Here is a 16,041-nt window from a genome sequence, read left to right on the forward strand (position 1 = left end):
CTCAGCAGTGGCCACAGGGCTGGAAAACGTCAGTTTTCATCCCAATCCCAAAGAAACGCAATGCCAAAGAATGTTCAAACTACTACACAATTGCACTCATCTCACACGCTAGTATAGTAATGCTCAAAATTCTCCAAGCCAGGCTTCAACAGTACATGAACTGTGAACTTCCAGATGTTCAAGCTGGTTTTATAAAAGGCAGAGGAACCAGAGATCAAATTGCCAACATCTGTTGGATTATCAAAAAGGCCAGAGTTCCAGCAAAACATCTATTTCTGCTTTATTGACTATACCAAAGCCTTTGACTGTGTGGATCACAATAAACTATGGAAAATTCTTTAAGTGATGGGAATACCAGACCACCTGACCTACCTCTTAAGAAATCTGTATTCAGGTCAGGAAGCAATAGTTAGAACTAGACATGGACCAACCAACTGGTTCCAAATAGGAAAAGGAGTACGTCAAGGCTGTATATTGTCACTCAGTATATTTAACTTATATGCAGAGTACATCATGAGAAACACTGAGCCGGATGAAGCACAAGCTGGACTCAAGGTTGCCAAGAGAAATATCAATAACCTCAGATACGCAGATGATACCACCCTTATGGCAAAAAGCAATAAAGAACCAAAAAGCCTCTTTACGGAAGTGAAAGAGGAGAGTGAAAAAGTTGGCTTAAAGCTCAACATTCAGAAAACTAAGATCAAGGAAGCTGGTCCCATCACTTCATGGCAAATAGATGGGAAAACAGTGAGAGACTTTATTTTTCTGGGCTCCAAAATCATTGCAGATGGTGACTGCAGCCATGAAATTAAAAGATGTTTGCTCCTTGGAAGAAAAGCTATGACCAACCTAGAGAGCATATTATAGAGCAGAGACATCACTTTACCAACAAATGTCTGTCTAGTCAAGACTTGTTTTTCCAGTAGTCATGTATAGACGTGAGAGTTGGACTTTAAAGAAACCTGCGAGCCGAAGAATTGATGCTTTTGAACCGTAGTGTTGGAGAAGACTCTTGAGAGTCCCTTGGACTGCAAGGAGATCCAACCAGTCCATCCCAAAGGAGATCAGTCCTGAACATTCACTGGAAGGACTGATGTTGAAGCTGAAACTCCGATACTTTGGCCACCTGATGCGAAAAACTGACTCATTTGAAAAGACCCTGATGCTGGGAAAGATTGAAGGTGGGAGAAGAAGGGGACAACAGAGGATGAGATAGTTGGATGGCATCACCAACTCAATGGACATGAGTTTGAGTAAGCTGCCAGAGTTGGTAATGGACAGGGAAGCATGCTACAGTCCACAGGGTCGCAAAGAGTAGGACACAACTGAATGACAACTGAACTGAACTCCTTTCTTTCTGCCTGACACTTGTTACTCCTATTTTACTACTTCTCACTCAGTTATGACAGCCAAATAGTGAACCACCTACAAACATCAACTTCTATCACAGCCCCTCAGTCTGTCAAGGACAAAGTACCCTCCCTATTCAGGCTTCAGGATTGGGCACTGCTCCGTGCTGACCAGAAAGGGGCAGCACTCGCCAGCTCACGGCTGCTGGATCGCCTCCCCCACTGGTTATCCAGGCTCAGGGAACACTGACTCAACAGAGATCATCATCTAAGCCACTACTCTGTGCAGACACGGTTCAAAACCCTGCCCCGTGAGATCTGGAGGCTCCCACAAGACCGTTTGTTTTGCTTGCATTCATTCATTCATTCATTTATTTATTTAATGCTGCTCTGGGTCTTTGTTGGGGTATGTGGGCTTAGTTGCTCCCTAGCATGTGAGATCTAAGTTCCTCAACCAGGGATGGAAACAGAGTCCCCTGTATTGGAAGGTGGATTCTTAACCACTGGAACACCAGAGAAGGCCCTGGAACCATTTATTTTAAACCTTAAAGATCAAGACCAAGTCCCATCATTTCATGAATGAGACCTGGGTGCCTGAGACCTTCCCTACCTGCCCATCTGGCTGCCTAGGGGAGCAGGCTACAGAGCTCACATCTGTCTCCTGCCGCTCAGCCCAGCAGGGGCTTCATTCAGACTCAGCTTCTCTCTAAAACTTCCCCTTCCCCTCCAAGGCCTCCCTCACCCATGACCTAACCTGACAGCCCTAATTACTAATGACTCCCGCAAGGGGCACAGTCCTTCCATAGGCAAGGCCAGGACAACAGAACAGGGTGTTCTGGACTATAGTGCAATTTACACAGAAGTCTGTGACCATGTTATTAAGCTCTTGAAAGATAGTTCATTTTAAAATGCTGCATAGTTTGGTACAAAAGCAATTCAATGGACACCTGCACACACTGGGGGGAGGATGCAGGGGACAGAAGGACAGACGCAGCAATGGGCCCACTTGAACACCTGCACAGAGGACACATTGTCGGGCTCTCCCACCTGCTGCTTTGGGCCGCGGGCTGCCTGGCCATGCTGTGTGTGATGACCGGCTCAGAGCACCACCCTGGCCCTGACGTGACTACAGCCCGGCTTTACTGAGCACCACGAGAGCCCCACTGCCGCCACTCCTGAGGGGCACCTCTCCAGCACCAGAAATCTGGGAAACCACAACAGCTGTGTTTCCCGTTTTGATGCTAAGGCTGCTAATACTACCTGCTTTTGGACTGAATGAAAGGTAAAAGCTACTGTTTACATAATTCAAAGTTAGTGACTGCCAGGTGGTGAACACAGAATTCTTTCTGTGCCCACTGTCACGCCATCGCCACCCAATCCGAGAGCTAACACCACAACTCTGCCTTCCCCTCCTCAGCTCCCACCGCAGCTGCTACGTCAGGTGTAACTAAAACCACTAACTCCGAGCTCACAACCTACACCAAGGTCTGCCTCTGATGCAGCCAGGTTCTTTGGAGGTGTCCTTTCTTGGGTGTGTAGGCTGTAATTTTCTTTCTCTATAGATTCTGCAAATCTAAAAATACAAAACTACCACACTCTGTGGGCTCCCCTGGTGACTCAGATGGTAAAGAATCTGCCTGCAATGTGCAAGACCCAAGTTTGATCCCTGGGTAGGGAAGATCCTCTGGAGAAGGAAATGGCAATCCATTCCAGTATTCTTGCCTGGAGAATTCCATGGACAGAGGAGACTGGCGGGCTATAGTTCATGGGGTCACAAAGAGTTGGACCCGACTGAGCAACTAATGCTAACCCCACCCTCTGAAAATAGACCTGCTAAATTAACAAGGGCTAGAGTGTAACTCACTGAAACCAAAATATCATCTTTCAATATGTCCCACATGGAAGATGCTATTCTGGGATCTTTAATTTTTCAAGGGATGCATATAGGAGCATTGCTCTTGAGGAAAAATCAGTTAAATCATTTTGCTTAAGGGGGATATTTAAAGTACTCGACATGAATATTTGTGGCTTCTTATTTTACCCTAAATGGCTGCTGCGCTGGGATTAGATTCTCTCCTCCCAACACGCCAAATGTAACTCTGTAAGTGATAGAAAACACTGTCCTGTTCAGACAACCTAATGACCCTTCTGCAGGTGCAGTGAAAGTCACTTAGCAGTCCCTAGGCAAAAATACTAGAGTCAGTTGCCATTCCCTTTTCCAGGGGATTTTCCCAACGTAGGAACTGAACCTGGGTCTCCTGCACTGCAGGCAGGGTGTTTACCATGGAGCCACCACGGAAGCCCAATATTGTAAAGTAATTAGCCTCCAATTAAAATTTTTTAAAAAGTAGTTATTTTAAAGCCTGAAAGATGCATTATTTTTATTCGAACTCAGGATGTACTTTAGTGACCAGAATTGAGAAGAAGTTTCTAAACGAGCATCAATCAGGTGGATTTTTGGCTATCATTTAAAAAGTGGAATAAATTTAAAAATTTAGTATCCTTAGAGTAAACTCTTGTGCTTGATAACAGTTATTTTTTCTACATGTATAAAAGATGTCACATTCCAGATTTAAAGAAATGAATGGAAAGGACAAAAAATAGTAAAGTATAACATATTATTGTTCATACTTATAAAGCACTTTGTATCATTTAGAAATTAAAGAACAAGGCCTTAAAGTCTAGACTTAACCTAAAATGCTGGTGATTTGCTATTTCACATTAAAGAAGGGAAAAGTTGGTCTGAGGATGTAACTGTTGATGTGGGCAATAAAAAATCTGCTCTAAGATACTACACTGTCAGTATTTAACTGAAAACTTACCTATTTTATTTCAAGCCTGAGTAACTTAAACAATTTATAGGAAGTCAAAAGCCTTCATTTATTGAACCACCCTAAATTTTTCTTATGGCTGTTAAAAAGTATAAAGTTGATTTAATTATATTTTCCTTTGTGCTTCAAAAAGGTATCCTAACTGTTGTACCTTAAGATTTCCACTGAGCTTTCTTAAAATGTAACTTTTATGAAGCAAGAAAGTTGTTTTAGAATCATTTACTAACTCTTTAATGACAATCATTTTAAGTTTTGACACAAAAAATGTAAGCAGTATAATTTCAGAAAAAAATTGTAGTTGATCAATTACTGTCGATTTTTAATGATGATTGCCCTAGGTAAATAGATTGTACTTTTTATTTCTTCTCACCCATGTTTTTCTTCTTAGTTTCAATTTCTGTGGTATGATAAGCATGCCTACTTTCATCTCTTTAGTTTCCTTATGAATCACTAGTTTTTTCAGGTTTAGAGGGATCCTTCTTCCCTGCCTTTAACACACAGGATTAGTTCACGGGCTTGCTACTGCTGCTAAGTCACTTCATTCGTGTCCGACTCTGTGCAATCCCATCCCTGGGATTCTCCAGGCAAGAACACTGGAGTGGGTTGCCATTTCCTTCTCCAAAGCATTAAAGTGAAAAGTGAAAGTGAAGTCACTCAGTCATGTCCGACTCTTCTCGACCCTATGGACTGCAGCCTACCAGGCTCCTCCGTCCACGGGATTTTCCAGGCAAGAGTACTGGAGTGGGGTGCCATTGCCTTCTCCGAGTTCAGGGGCTTAAGTCAGTTTAAAATGAGCTTTTGCTCATTAAAGCTCCAGGTCATTAAGGCTTTTTTGTTTTCGTTTCCTTACCCTACAATGGCTGAATTTAGCACTTGGTTTTCAATATTATATAGTAAGAAACGACAAGTTGCTTTTGACCATTTCTTAAGCCAAAATTCCTTACATTTAGATAATTAAAGGTTCATAAAATGAAGATTTACTATCTCTTCATTGCTTGGTGGTACAGCTATAGTTCGTTTTACTCGCAAGTTTATACATATCCCTAATGTTTTCAAGTGCCCTAATTGTTTATCTCTGGCTTCAAAGGCTTCTGGGAAAAGATATGCTTACCTCACATGTTTGTGTCTCCCTCAGTGGTAACAGTCTAGGTATCTCACAAAAAATGTTATTATGGTGCCATGGCTGTTAGTTTTTAGTGAGTTCTAGATTTTCAACTAGATTCAGTTGAAAATATTTAGAATTTCCATTTCCTGAAAGTGGTAAAAATTAGCTGCAATAGCATAATTATCCTTTACCTAGATAGGAACACCTTTCCTTTGCTTTGCTAAGTCACTTCAGTCATGTCCGACTCTGCAACCCTATGGACTGTGGCCCACTAAGTTCTATCAGTGGGATTCTCCAGGCAAGAATGCTGGAGGGGGTTGCCATTTCCTTCTCCAAGGAAACCATGCCACACAATAATGTTAACATTGTATCTATTTTTGTGAAAATGTAGCTGATGAAGCCTCTCATCTCTGTAATTTTGAATTCTGCTCTCATAATATGCCATTAGTTAGATTTTACAAGAGCCTTACAAAAGAACTCACAGTCTTTTCCCCTCTTCAGCAGTTTAGTATCTTGAGTTAGTAATAATGCGGGTTTTTTGTTTTTTTTTTTAAACTCTAGAAGCTATATAGAAACCTTTTCAGCTTTTTCATCTGATTTATTCACATGGACTATAGTACAACTAAAATCCCTTATTCTACCTTACAGGCATTTGCTGCACAGGCAGACTGCTGCATACAGATATTTTTATTTCAGTTAATTAATAACTGCAGAACATATACTGAACTGATTTAAAATAAATCTACATGTTTTCTGGGAACAAAAGAAATCTTCTAATAAGTTCATACAAAGTATGTGTTAGCATTCACACGAAATGGTCTTTGTAATGGAATTTTAGTGGTGCTTTCTATAAATGTTTCAAAAGCATTATGACGAGAAACATCAACCAGAAGGTAAATCCACTGTATTAAGGTAGCAGAAGCTCTCAGGTTAGATCAGACACCGTGTGTGAGTTTCCATGGACAGAAGGTGCAGGGATGTGGTTTCATGTATCTGGGAACAAACCACTGGTTGTCGGTGGGGACAGCAGCTGCTGAGTCAGAAGCAGGTGGCACCACAGAATCACAGGCACGAAAGACAGGACGCGTCTACAGTCAGGACAGGTGCTCTGTGGTCCCCAGGCTGACAGCCCAGCTCCTGGGCTCTGATCTGGAGGGTGGACCCTCTGGTGGAGGTGCCGCCTCCCTGAGTACCCCCAGCCCTGGGGGTGGGAGCAGCTTCCTGCCTTTGATAACCCCTGGGTTGTCTCACGCACCACTGTTTTGCCCGTACTGCTTTTTTTCTCCCTCTTTTATCATCTGCGTAATTAATTCCCTGCATGGGACTCCCTCTCCTGTGGTGGGGTTCTGTTTTCCTAATCAATCCTCACTGATACAGGAGGGTGTGCACAGAAGTCCGCGGAACTGGAGAGCAAGGGGGGCATTTCAGGTGGTAAAGGGGCTGCACTGGGTGTGTGATACAGACAACTTCTTGAGACCAGACCCTGTTGTTTTTTCTGTTTGACTGAACCTTCCCTGGTGGCTCAGAGGTTAAAGCATCTGCCCGCAATGCGGGAGACCTGGGTTTGATCCCTGGGTCAGGAAGATCCTCTGGAGAAGGAACTGGCAACCCACTCCAGTATTCTTACCTGGAGAATCCCATGGACAGAGGAGCCTGGTGGGTTACAGTCCACGGGGTCGCAAAGAGTTGGATACAACTGAGTGACTTCACTTTCACTTTCCACAAATAAACCAAGGGTTGGAAATCACCAGCTCTCCTAGTCAGCTTCCACACAGCATAATGCTTTAACTAGGAATCACTGGTGCTCACTATGATCACCTGCTGTCTCCTCCTACCCTGGCTGCCACCAAAGTATTCAGAACCACCCAGAAGTTCAGGATGGGGGAGCCCCCGCTCTACCCCATAGCAAAGATCCAGATCATGGCCTCCCTCTGTGTATAATAAACTGGTCTGAAAATCAAGGTAAAAAATATATGCTGATTCCCCAAAGCCTCTTTAAAAACTAGTTGTGTATTTTTGAGATAACCCATATCACATTGCAGCATTTTGTCTGTCCAATTCTGTAAATGCTAACATTACAAATGTATGGACTTTAAGTTCAAAATGTGCTTATACTTTGAAAGCTCTCTTGAAAATGAGACAGCAACATGTCAAATATCTTAGGTTGATTTTATAATTAATCTCTATTAGATAAAACATTAGTCCCTATTTTGAAAAATTTTGCAACATACTTTTTTAGTAAATGAGCATGTCACATTTTACACCATGGGTAAAATCTAAAAATTCTCCAATAAATCTTAGTCACAGTTGTCTGTTAGCAGTCATGATCTTGGAATGGAAGGTCTGTTACCTCATCCCAAAAAGCAGTGAAATCTTGCATGTCCACCATCACTTCACCATCTGATGGCAGCTGAGTGTTGACCTGTGGTATTTCATCAAGTAATAAAAAATTCTACAGAAACAAGGGGAAAAAAACAGATTGTTAAACTGCAGGAAGTAAGCACAAACAAAAACAATTGCTTTCCTGGGATTTGCAAACTTTGAACAGTCTAAATACTGTTTTTCTAACTGTACTTAAAGTATTAGTTCACATCAGAACATATTATGCAATACATGAGACCCTGGTTCAATTCCTGGATTGGGAAGATCCTCTGCAGAAGGGTTAGTTTACCCACTCCAGTATTCTTGGGCTTCCCTTGTGGCTCAGCTGGTAAAGAATCCACCTGCAATGCAGGAGACCTGAGTTTAATCCCTGGGTTGGGAAGATGCCCTGGAGAAGGGAAAGGCTACCCATTCCAGTATTCTGGCCTGGAGAATTCCACGGACTGTATAGTCCATAGGGTTGCAAAGAGTTGGACACAACTGACCAACTTTAACTTTCACTCAGAACATATTAAATAATGTATGGAATGATATATTACATAATTAATATTATTACATACTTAATAATTACTATTATTACAGCTCATGGTATGTATCAATATAATCATATAATATAGTATATTTGTTGTTTCTCAGTCACTAAGTCGTGTTTAACTCTTTGCAATCCCATGGATTGCAGCACTTCAGGATCCCCTGTCCCTCACTATCTCCAAGAGTTTGCTCAGACTCATGTCTGTTGAATCAGTGATGCTATCCAACCATCTCATCCTCTCTCGTTCCCTTCTCCTCTTGCCCTCAATCTTTCCCAGAATCAGGGTTTTTTCCAATGAGTTGGCTCTTGACATTAGGTGGCCAAAGTATTGGAGCTTCAGCATCAGACCTTCCAATGAATACTCAGGGTTGATTTCCTTTAGGATTGGCTGGTTTGATCTCCTTGCAGTCCAAGGGGCTCTCTAGAATCTCCTCCAACACCACAGTTCAAAAGCATCAATTCTTCAGTGCTCAGCCTTCTTTATGGTCCAACACTCACATCCATACACAACTAGTGGAAAAACCATAGCTTTGACTATAGGGAATGTTGTTGGCAAAGTAATGTCCCTGCTTTTTAATACACTGTCTAGGATTGTCATAGCTTTTCTTCAACGGAGCAAGGGTCTTTGAATTTCATGGCTGCAATCAGCACCTGCAATGATTTTGGAGCCCAAGAAAAAAAAGTCTTTTTCTGTTTCTATTGTTTCCCCATATATTGCCATGAAGTAATGGAATGAGATGCCATGATTGTAGTTTTCTGAATGCTGAGTTTTAAGTCAGCTTTTTCACTTTCCTTTTTCACCTTCATCAAGAGGCTCGTTAGTTCCTCTTCACTTTCTGCCATAAGGGTGGTGTCATCTGCATGTCTGAGGTTACTGCTATCTCTCCCAGCAATCGTGATTCCAGCCTGAGCTTCAATCAGCCCAGAATTTCTCATGATGTACTCTGCATATAAGTTAAAAAAAAGCAAGGTTACAATATACAGCCTTCATGTACTCCTTTCCCAATTTGGAACCAGTCCATTATTCCATGACCAGTTCTAACTGTTGCCTCTTGACTTGCATACAAGTTTGACAGGAGACAGGTAAGGTGGTTTGATATTCCCATCTCTTTCATGATTTTCCACAGTTTGTTGTGATCCACACAGTCAAAGGCTTTACAGTAGTCAATGAAGCAGTAGCAGACGTTTTTCTGGAATTCTCTTGTTTTTCTATGATCCAATGGATGCTGGAAATTTGATCTCTGGTTCCTCTGCCTTTTCTAAATCCAGCTTGTATATCTGGAACTTCTTGGTTCACATAATGGTGGCAATTACAAATTTGAAAAGAAGAGGGCAACTAGAGAGAGAGGATTAAGCAGTAAATAAAGAGGGGCCAGGGATGAAAAGGCAGATGCAAAAGGTGGCTCAGACATCAAGAATCAAAACATCTGTGCAGGAAAGAACTCATTTTTGAACACAGAGAATTAAGTGAATCTGAGGCCACTCTTCCTCTCCAAGGAGCAGGGAGCTCTCAGCAAGTTTCTCCCCTCCCGGCCCAGAGAGGAATCCTATATTCCAGGACTGTGCACAGTCACTGCCTAGTCACTAGAGTTAGCACAGGAGATGCACTCTGTTTGCTTCTCCTGCTATTAGACATTTTAATCACTCTGCAGGCATCACTACACAAGAGCCCTGTGCTACTGCTACTTATAGATACTACTGCCCCTACACGTGAACCCGTCTTACGGTATCTGTAATGCACTCTACCTATGAAAAGAAGTGGGCACCTACAACATTCTGGGAAGACTGCCAGGTTTGGCACTGAGAGAGCTAAATATCACCTGACTGGAACACAGTGACACCAAACAAAAGGGCATTTTACAAAAAATCCACCTACAACTGAAAACAATGATTTGTCCCCAAACCTTGATTCTTCAGATGCTGACGGCGGCCTCTGACACCTTCTCAACGGCCATGGGGAAGTAGAGGGTGCTTGAGAACCGCAGAGCCTCGAAAAGCATCACCACCACAAACACTCGGCTGGCTGTGATCAGGTTGTCAAGGAGCTCATTGGTGATGAAGGTGACAAAAATCATAATTTTGCTGACAGCGAAAAATGATGCCAAATTCATGCCCCTAAGGTAGGAACTTTTCAGAATCTTGGAAATTTCTTTCCTGAAAAGGAGAGTAGGAAAGAGGTTTTAAAAGAAGCATCAACATCCAAGGCATGAATTCAAGTCCTCATATGGAGACACTACACAGTACATGCCCGGGGCTCCATCCCAACACCAGGACCACACAGTTCATCACCACTTCACTCTTCCAACTAAATAGAGGCTTCATGTCACCCTTTTAAACACGGTGGGTCAACTGGACTGGGTTTGAATATTCTTTCAACAAGCATTCAAAACCACAACTCCTGGGCCAGGATGCCCACTAATGACAGAAAGACACAGCCCGTCTGCTCCAAAAGCTCATGAACTTGTGGGTAAGAGAATGACACCCCAAAATTGTGAGGCACCAACACATTAGACAGATTAGGCAGGCACCATGGCCCCTACGGAAGCACATGTACTGGCTATTGTAAATAGTGCTGCAGTGAACATTGAGGCACATGTGTGTTTTTGAATTCTGGCTTTCTCAATGCATATGCCCAGTAGTGGGATGGCTGGGTCATATGTAGATTTATTCCTAGTTTTCTAAGGAATCTCCAGCCTGTTTTCCATAATAGCTGTGCCAATTTGCACTCCTACCACAGTGCAGAAGGGTACTGTTTGTAGACTTTTTGTTGATGGCCATGCCTACCAGTGTGAGGTGATACTTCATTGTAGTCTTGATTTGTATTTCTTTAATAAAGAGTGATGTTGAGCATTTTTTCATGTGTTTATTGGCCATCTGTATGTCTTCAGAAGCATATATAATTTTTCCTTTAAGAAGATGGTAAATGGAACAGCAGGTTAAAATGACATCTCCCCTCTTCCACTTAACCCTCCTGCCACATGTGAGGTGTGGAGTTCATAGTATTTAAGCTCATCTTCATGTGAAAACTTGGTAAGACTTCTAATTTCAGTCCATAAAAAAAGGGGGGAAAGTACAAAAATATGGTGTGATATGTACAAAAACATACCTTCTCAATCTGGTAATAAGGTTTATAAATGACTTCCCAAGCATACATTTTTACTGTTTTGATGCCAGTTATAACTTCACTCATGGTCCTGATCCTGTCATCTGTGAGAGCTGCGGTCTTACTCCTGAGGGAACAGATGTGAGAGGTGAGACTTAATGACCACAGCTCAACTTTCCGTAGCAGCAGCAGCAGCAGGAGGAGCGGGCACAGGGAGGGACCAGGGATCAATGATTCCCGACAGCTCTTCTGTGCTGACATCACAAGCAGGTCCTTCCCAAAGTGCAAATGGAGAAAAAGACTTCTAGAAGTCAACCATTCAGCCTAATTCAAGGAGTAACTTGGAGAACTTGCAGAACTGGATGAAGAAGACCCAAAGTAAGTCAGGTATAAACTCTCTGCCCAAGGAGGTCGTAGTTGGGCAGGGAAGGCAAAAAGACATTGAATTTAACAGGAAGACAGAGTCTGTGCTATGGTAAAATAAGAGAGAAGTTCTGGGGAGCAGAAAATGGGACTGTTAATTCTACCAGGAAAGCAGAACAAGAAGAAATTCAGAGACCTGGTAGCACTGGAACAGGGCCTTGAAGGACAAGGAACATCTCTTCACAGCAGACAGGAAAGGAAATTGCAAATACACAAAAGCAGCACATGCAAAGTCACCAAAAAAAAAAAAGAAGAAGAAGAAGAAAAATCTCAAAGGAAAAAAAAAACAAAACAAAACTTCAAAGAGCACAATACCTCCATCACCTGACAACCTGGACAATGACCCACCTCCAACCTTCTGGGACCTGCCTCAGGTCTATCTTATCACCATTAGGTCTTTCATCACCAGTCACTGTTCTGTCACATATTCTGCTGGGATTGTGGGGCTTTATAAAGACATACATAATTAAGATTGACCTTGTCCTTGAAGCACTTATAAGTTAATGGAAACACTGAACTAAAAACAAGACATGAAAATGGATACCTGAAAATTGTTCTAACATAACAAAAATACATGCAGCTAAATTTGAGCCTATAGGATTATTACTATTTAATAAAGTTTACATAACATCAACGTAGGTACATTCTGCTCAAGGACACTCCACTTATTCAGGTATGGTAGTGGGAGGAGCCAGTGAGTGCCATCTCCTTTCCCTCTTCAAAATCAGCCTTCAGTTTAAGGCTGGAGCCTCCACCTGCAAAGCCTGAAGGGTCTACAATGCACTCAAAGAAGAGACCAGAGAAGGCATTGGTTTTGATTTTGATCAGAAGCATCAAGCAGATGGTGCATGTTACTAAGCACATATCACCTATTTTTTAAACCAGTGTTTCTCTTACCGGAGTGATGAAAACAACATCCCGAAGCAGCTTTGCAAAAGCAGAAGAATAATGAGAACTCCCATCCCAGCAAGACACGACATTCCTATTTCCATCCAGAGCAGGGCGGTCACTGCGACAGCCTGCAGTGACCCCACCCACAGATAGTGCAGGAACATTGTTACCTTAAAAGAGAAAGACAAAGCCTTCTTAGGACTGCATACAATAAAACCAGTAAGGACACAGTGTAGAAACAATCTGCTCTGAAGGAACAGACAGGAATCTAAACAGAAATGATTTCAGTGAGTTTTACACCTGATGAAGCAGAAATCCAAGCGTCCACCCCAGATGACGCTGTTCTGGGGTAGCACAGGGCCGGCCTCAGGGATGTGCCAAGGAGAACCCGACCAGCATCACTGATGGAAGATGTTGATTTTGTCCACAACACAGATGAGCTCGGGGCTTCCCCAAACTCTCTCTGTCCCAAAATTCAGCCCCCATCTCCCCAGAAGAGCCTATAATATGGTAGCTACCATACTTTGTGATAACTGCTTGTGCATTTACCTTTCGGACAGTCTGTGGCCTTTCCAGGGCAGAAATTAAGACTTATTCATCCTTCAAATTAAGTAGAGGCCTTACATCATGTTTGATGAATGAATAATTGAAGAAGAAGTGAAAGTGTTAGTCGCTTAGTCATGTCCGACTCTTTGCGACCCCATGGATTATAGCCCACCAGGCTCCTCTGTCCATGGAATTATCCTGGCATGATAACTAGAGCAGGGTGCCATTTCCTTCTCCAGGGAATGTTCCTGACCCAGGGATCAAACCCGGGCCTCCTGCATTGCAGGTGGACTGTTTACCATCTGAGCTACCAGGTAAGCCCCCAAACTTAAGGGCCAGGATCATCCAGGAAAGATAACTGTTCTATGCAGATCTGGCCAACAGCTGCAACACCCTGGTAATGTGATCTATTCATAAGGTAAGTGTGAAATGGGTATGATGGGACAGCAGAGAGGAGGTTGTGCATAGCTGGAGACCACCCACTTGGCATTATTCCTCAAAGGCTCCCTATGCAGCAGCACTGAACAGGGTGCAGGAGAAAGAACAATCCCTGCCCACCAGGCCTTCATCATCCAGAGGGAGGAAGACAGTTGAGGCAGCAACACTGACACCGCATGCCAAGAAAGGCCACTGTGAAACTTCTATGGAGGACCCCTACAAACACTAACCAAGCTGTCCAAGAACACTACTGCCTTCCTACTACTGAAGTATATTGCAGACAATGTCAGAAAAACAAACTTCTCATCTACAGGACAAAACTATTATCACATCTAAGCTGTACACAGAGGAAATGAGCATTGGATAAAGAGAACCCTTGTCTTATGTCCTCAACAGAACTCTGCTGACACCAAACCCTGGTACCTGGCATCCCAATAAACTAAATCCAGTAAGAAGAAGGATGGGAAATGAAAGAGAATCCCTCAGGGGCAGCTCACCTGATCAAACCTGTTCACATCATTGGACAGCAGGTTGACTATCTGGCCTGTGGTTGTCTTCCCCATGGCCGAGCTACTCAGGCAAAGTGACTGAAATGAGAAAGATACAGACAGTCAGATTCCTACAGTGATACCAAGTCAGCCTGAGAACATAGCAAAATGGAGTGCATTTTCACGGGGTTTTGTGTGGTGTCAGGACAAGCAGGATGATGCCTGAAAGCAGGGCTCTAGGGACCCATGTTCACCCTTAGATGATTCAACGTGGCGGCAGCCCTGCCTGCAAGGGCAGCAAAGGGAGGAGCAGGAGACAGAAGCAAAACCCTCCACTCTGTTCATCAGTGAACTTGGCCCTGTCCAAAGGATAAATGAATGTAGGTTTAGACTTAGGAGCCAACTAAGTAATTTTCAGCCAAAACCTAAACAGCATATTAAAAGCAGAGACATCATTATGCCAACAAAGGTCCACATAGTCAAAGCTACGTTCTTTCCAGTAGTTATGTACTGATGTGAGAGTCTGACTATAAAGAAAGCTGAGCACCGAAGAATTGATGTTTCTGAACTGTGGTGTTGGAGAAGACTCTTGAGAGTCCTCTGGACAGCAACGAGATCCAACCAGTCTATCCTAAAGGAAAGCAGTCCTGAATATTCACTGGAAGGACTGATACTGAAGCTGAAACTCCAATATTTGGCTGCCTGATGCAAAGAACTGACTCATTGGGAAAGACCCTGATGTGGGGAAAGATTGAAGGCAGGAGAAGAAGGGGATGACAGAGGATGAAATGGTTGGATGGCATCACTGACTCAATGGACATGAGTTTGAGTAAATTCTGGGAGTTGGTGATGGACAGGGAAGCCTGGTGTGCTGCAGTCCAAAGAGGTCTCAAAGAGTCGGACACGACTGAGCAACTGAGTTGAACTGAATTTGTGGGGAAATCTGAGTATTTATCTATTAAATGGTAGAAGGTGCAAGAGAATAACAAAGATGATGATGACTGACAATGAAGATCCTTAACTAGAGGGTATGTCATGCAAGGAGAACCTGGACTCATGTGCCAAAGCCAAACACAGACAGTGAGATGCCAGGGCCCTGAGTTCACAGTCCCAAGATTTAACAAGATTTTACTAAAGGAAAGATGGGGAGAACACATCCTACATTTTTCCCAGAAAAGTATTCCCAAGAAACAGAAGCTCTAGATAAGTAGCAAATAATAAGAGAAGCAATATTTTTCACTTAAATTTTTTGGTTTTAGCTTTCAATGAGGATTTTATTTGTAGTAAAAATTAAATATATTTAATACATGCAATGTGATGTTTTGATATAAATAAACACTGGGAAACAGTTACAGTAGAAAAACAAACATACGCCATCATCACATTTAGTTACCCTTTTGTATGTGTGGTGATAACACTTAAGATCTACTCTCTCTACAAATTTCAACTATAAAAAACAGTTATATAATTTTTTTTTCTAGAAAAACAGCCCACGGCAAAGAGACATCCAAGATCAAGTTTATAAAGAGCCCTTCAGTTCATAACACTGGTGTATCTGTGGCAATTCCTTTATAAAAACACCAAAAATCCTTATTTCTTTTAAACTAGTTAAGGCCAGGGTAAACTATGAAATAATTCTGTGGCATTTCTCATTACAAGATCACTGAACACATTAAATCAGGTGCTAAATGCATACTTAAGAAAAAAGAAACATTGAATTAATTAAATAACTTGAATGAATAGCAACAAATTCTCACCGAAATACTAAAAACAGTATATGATTTCAAGTCTCATCCCAACATTCAGCTCTATTCTTTAATACCATTATAAACAATCATAACTATAGAATTAAGTGAACGAGTCTATGTTTGGCATGGATTCCATTTATATTTTTCTTTAGTTCACACAATTATATTCAATATGATTAGATGGGTCATTTATACATATCAT

General features: G+C 42.3%; 1 protein-coding gene across 1 annotated transcript in view; it reads right to left on the minus strand.

The window, feature by feature from the left end:
- The window catches only part of LOC122447590 (ATP-binding cassette sub-family C member 4-like), a 134,194-nt gene that overhangs the window by 97,335 nt on the left and 20,818 nt on the right, over positions 1-16,041 (minus strand). Inside the window, 6 exon segments of the mRNA XM_043478288.1 lie at positions 7,639-7,740; positions 10,107-10,356; positions 11,309-11,344; positions 11,346-11,432; positions 12,626-12,789; positions 14,101-14,190. Of these exon segments, the coding sequence (XP_043334223.1) occupies positions 7,639-7,740; positions 10,107-10,356; positions 11,309-11,344; positions 11,346-11,432; positions 12,626-12,789; positions 14,101-14,190 (729 nt within the window).

The sequence above is a fragment of the Cervus canadensis genome, chromosome 9 (assembly GCF_019320065.1).
Source record: "Cervus canadensis isolate Bull #8, Minnesota chromosome 9, ASM1932006v1, whole genome shotgun sequence".
Taxonomy (NCBI): Eukaryota; Metazoa; Chordata; class Mammalia; order Artiodactyla; family Cervidae; genus Cervus; species Cervus canadensis.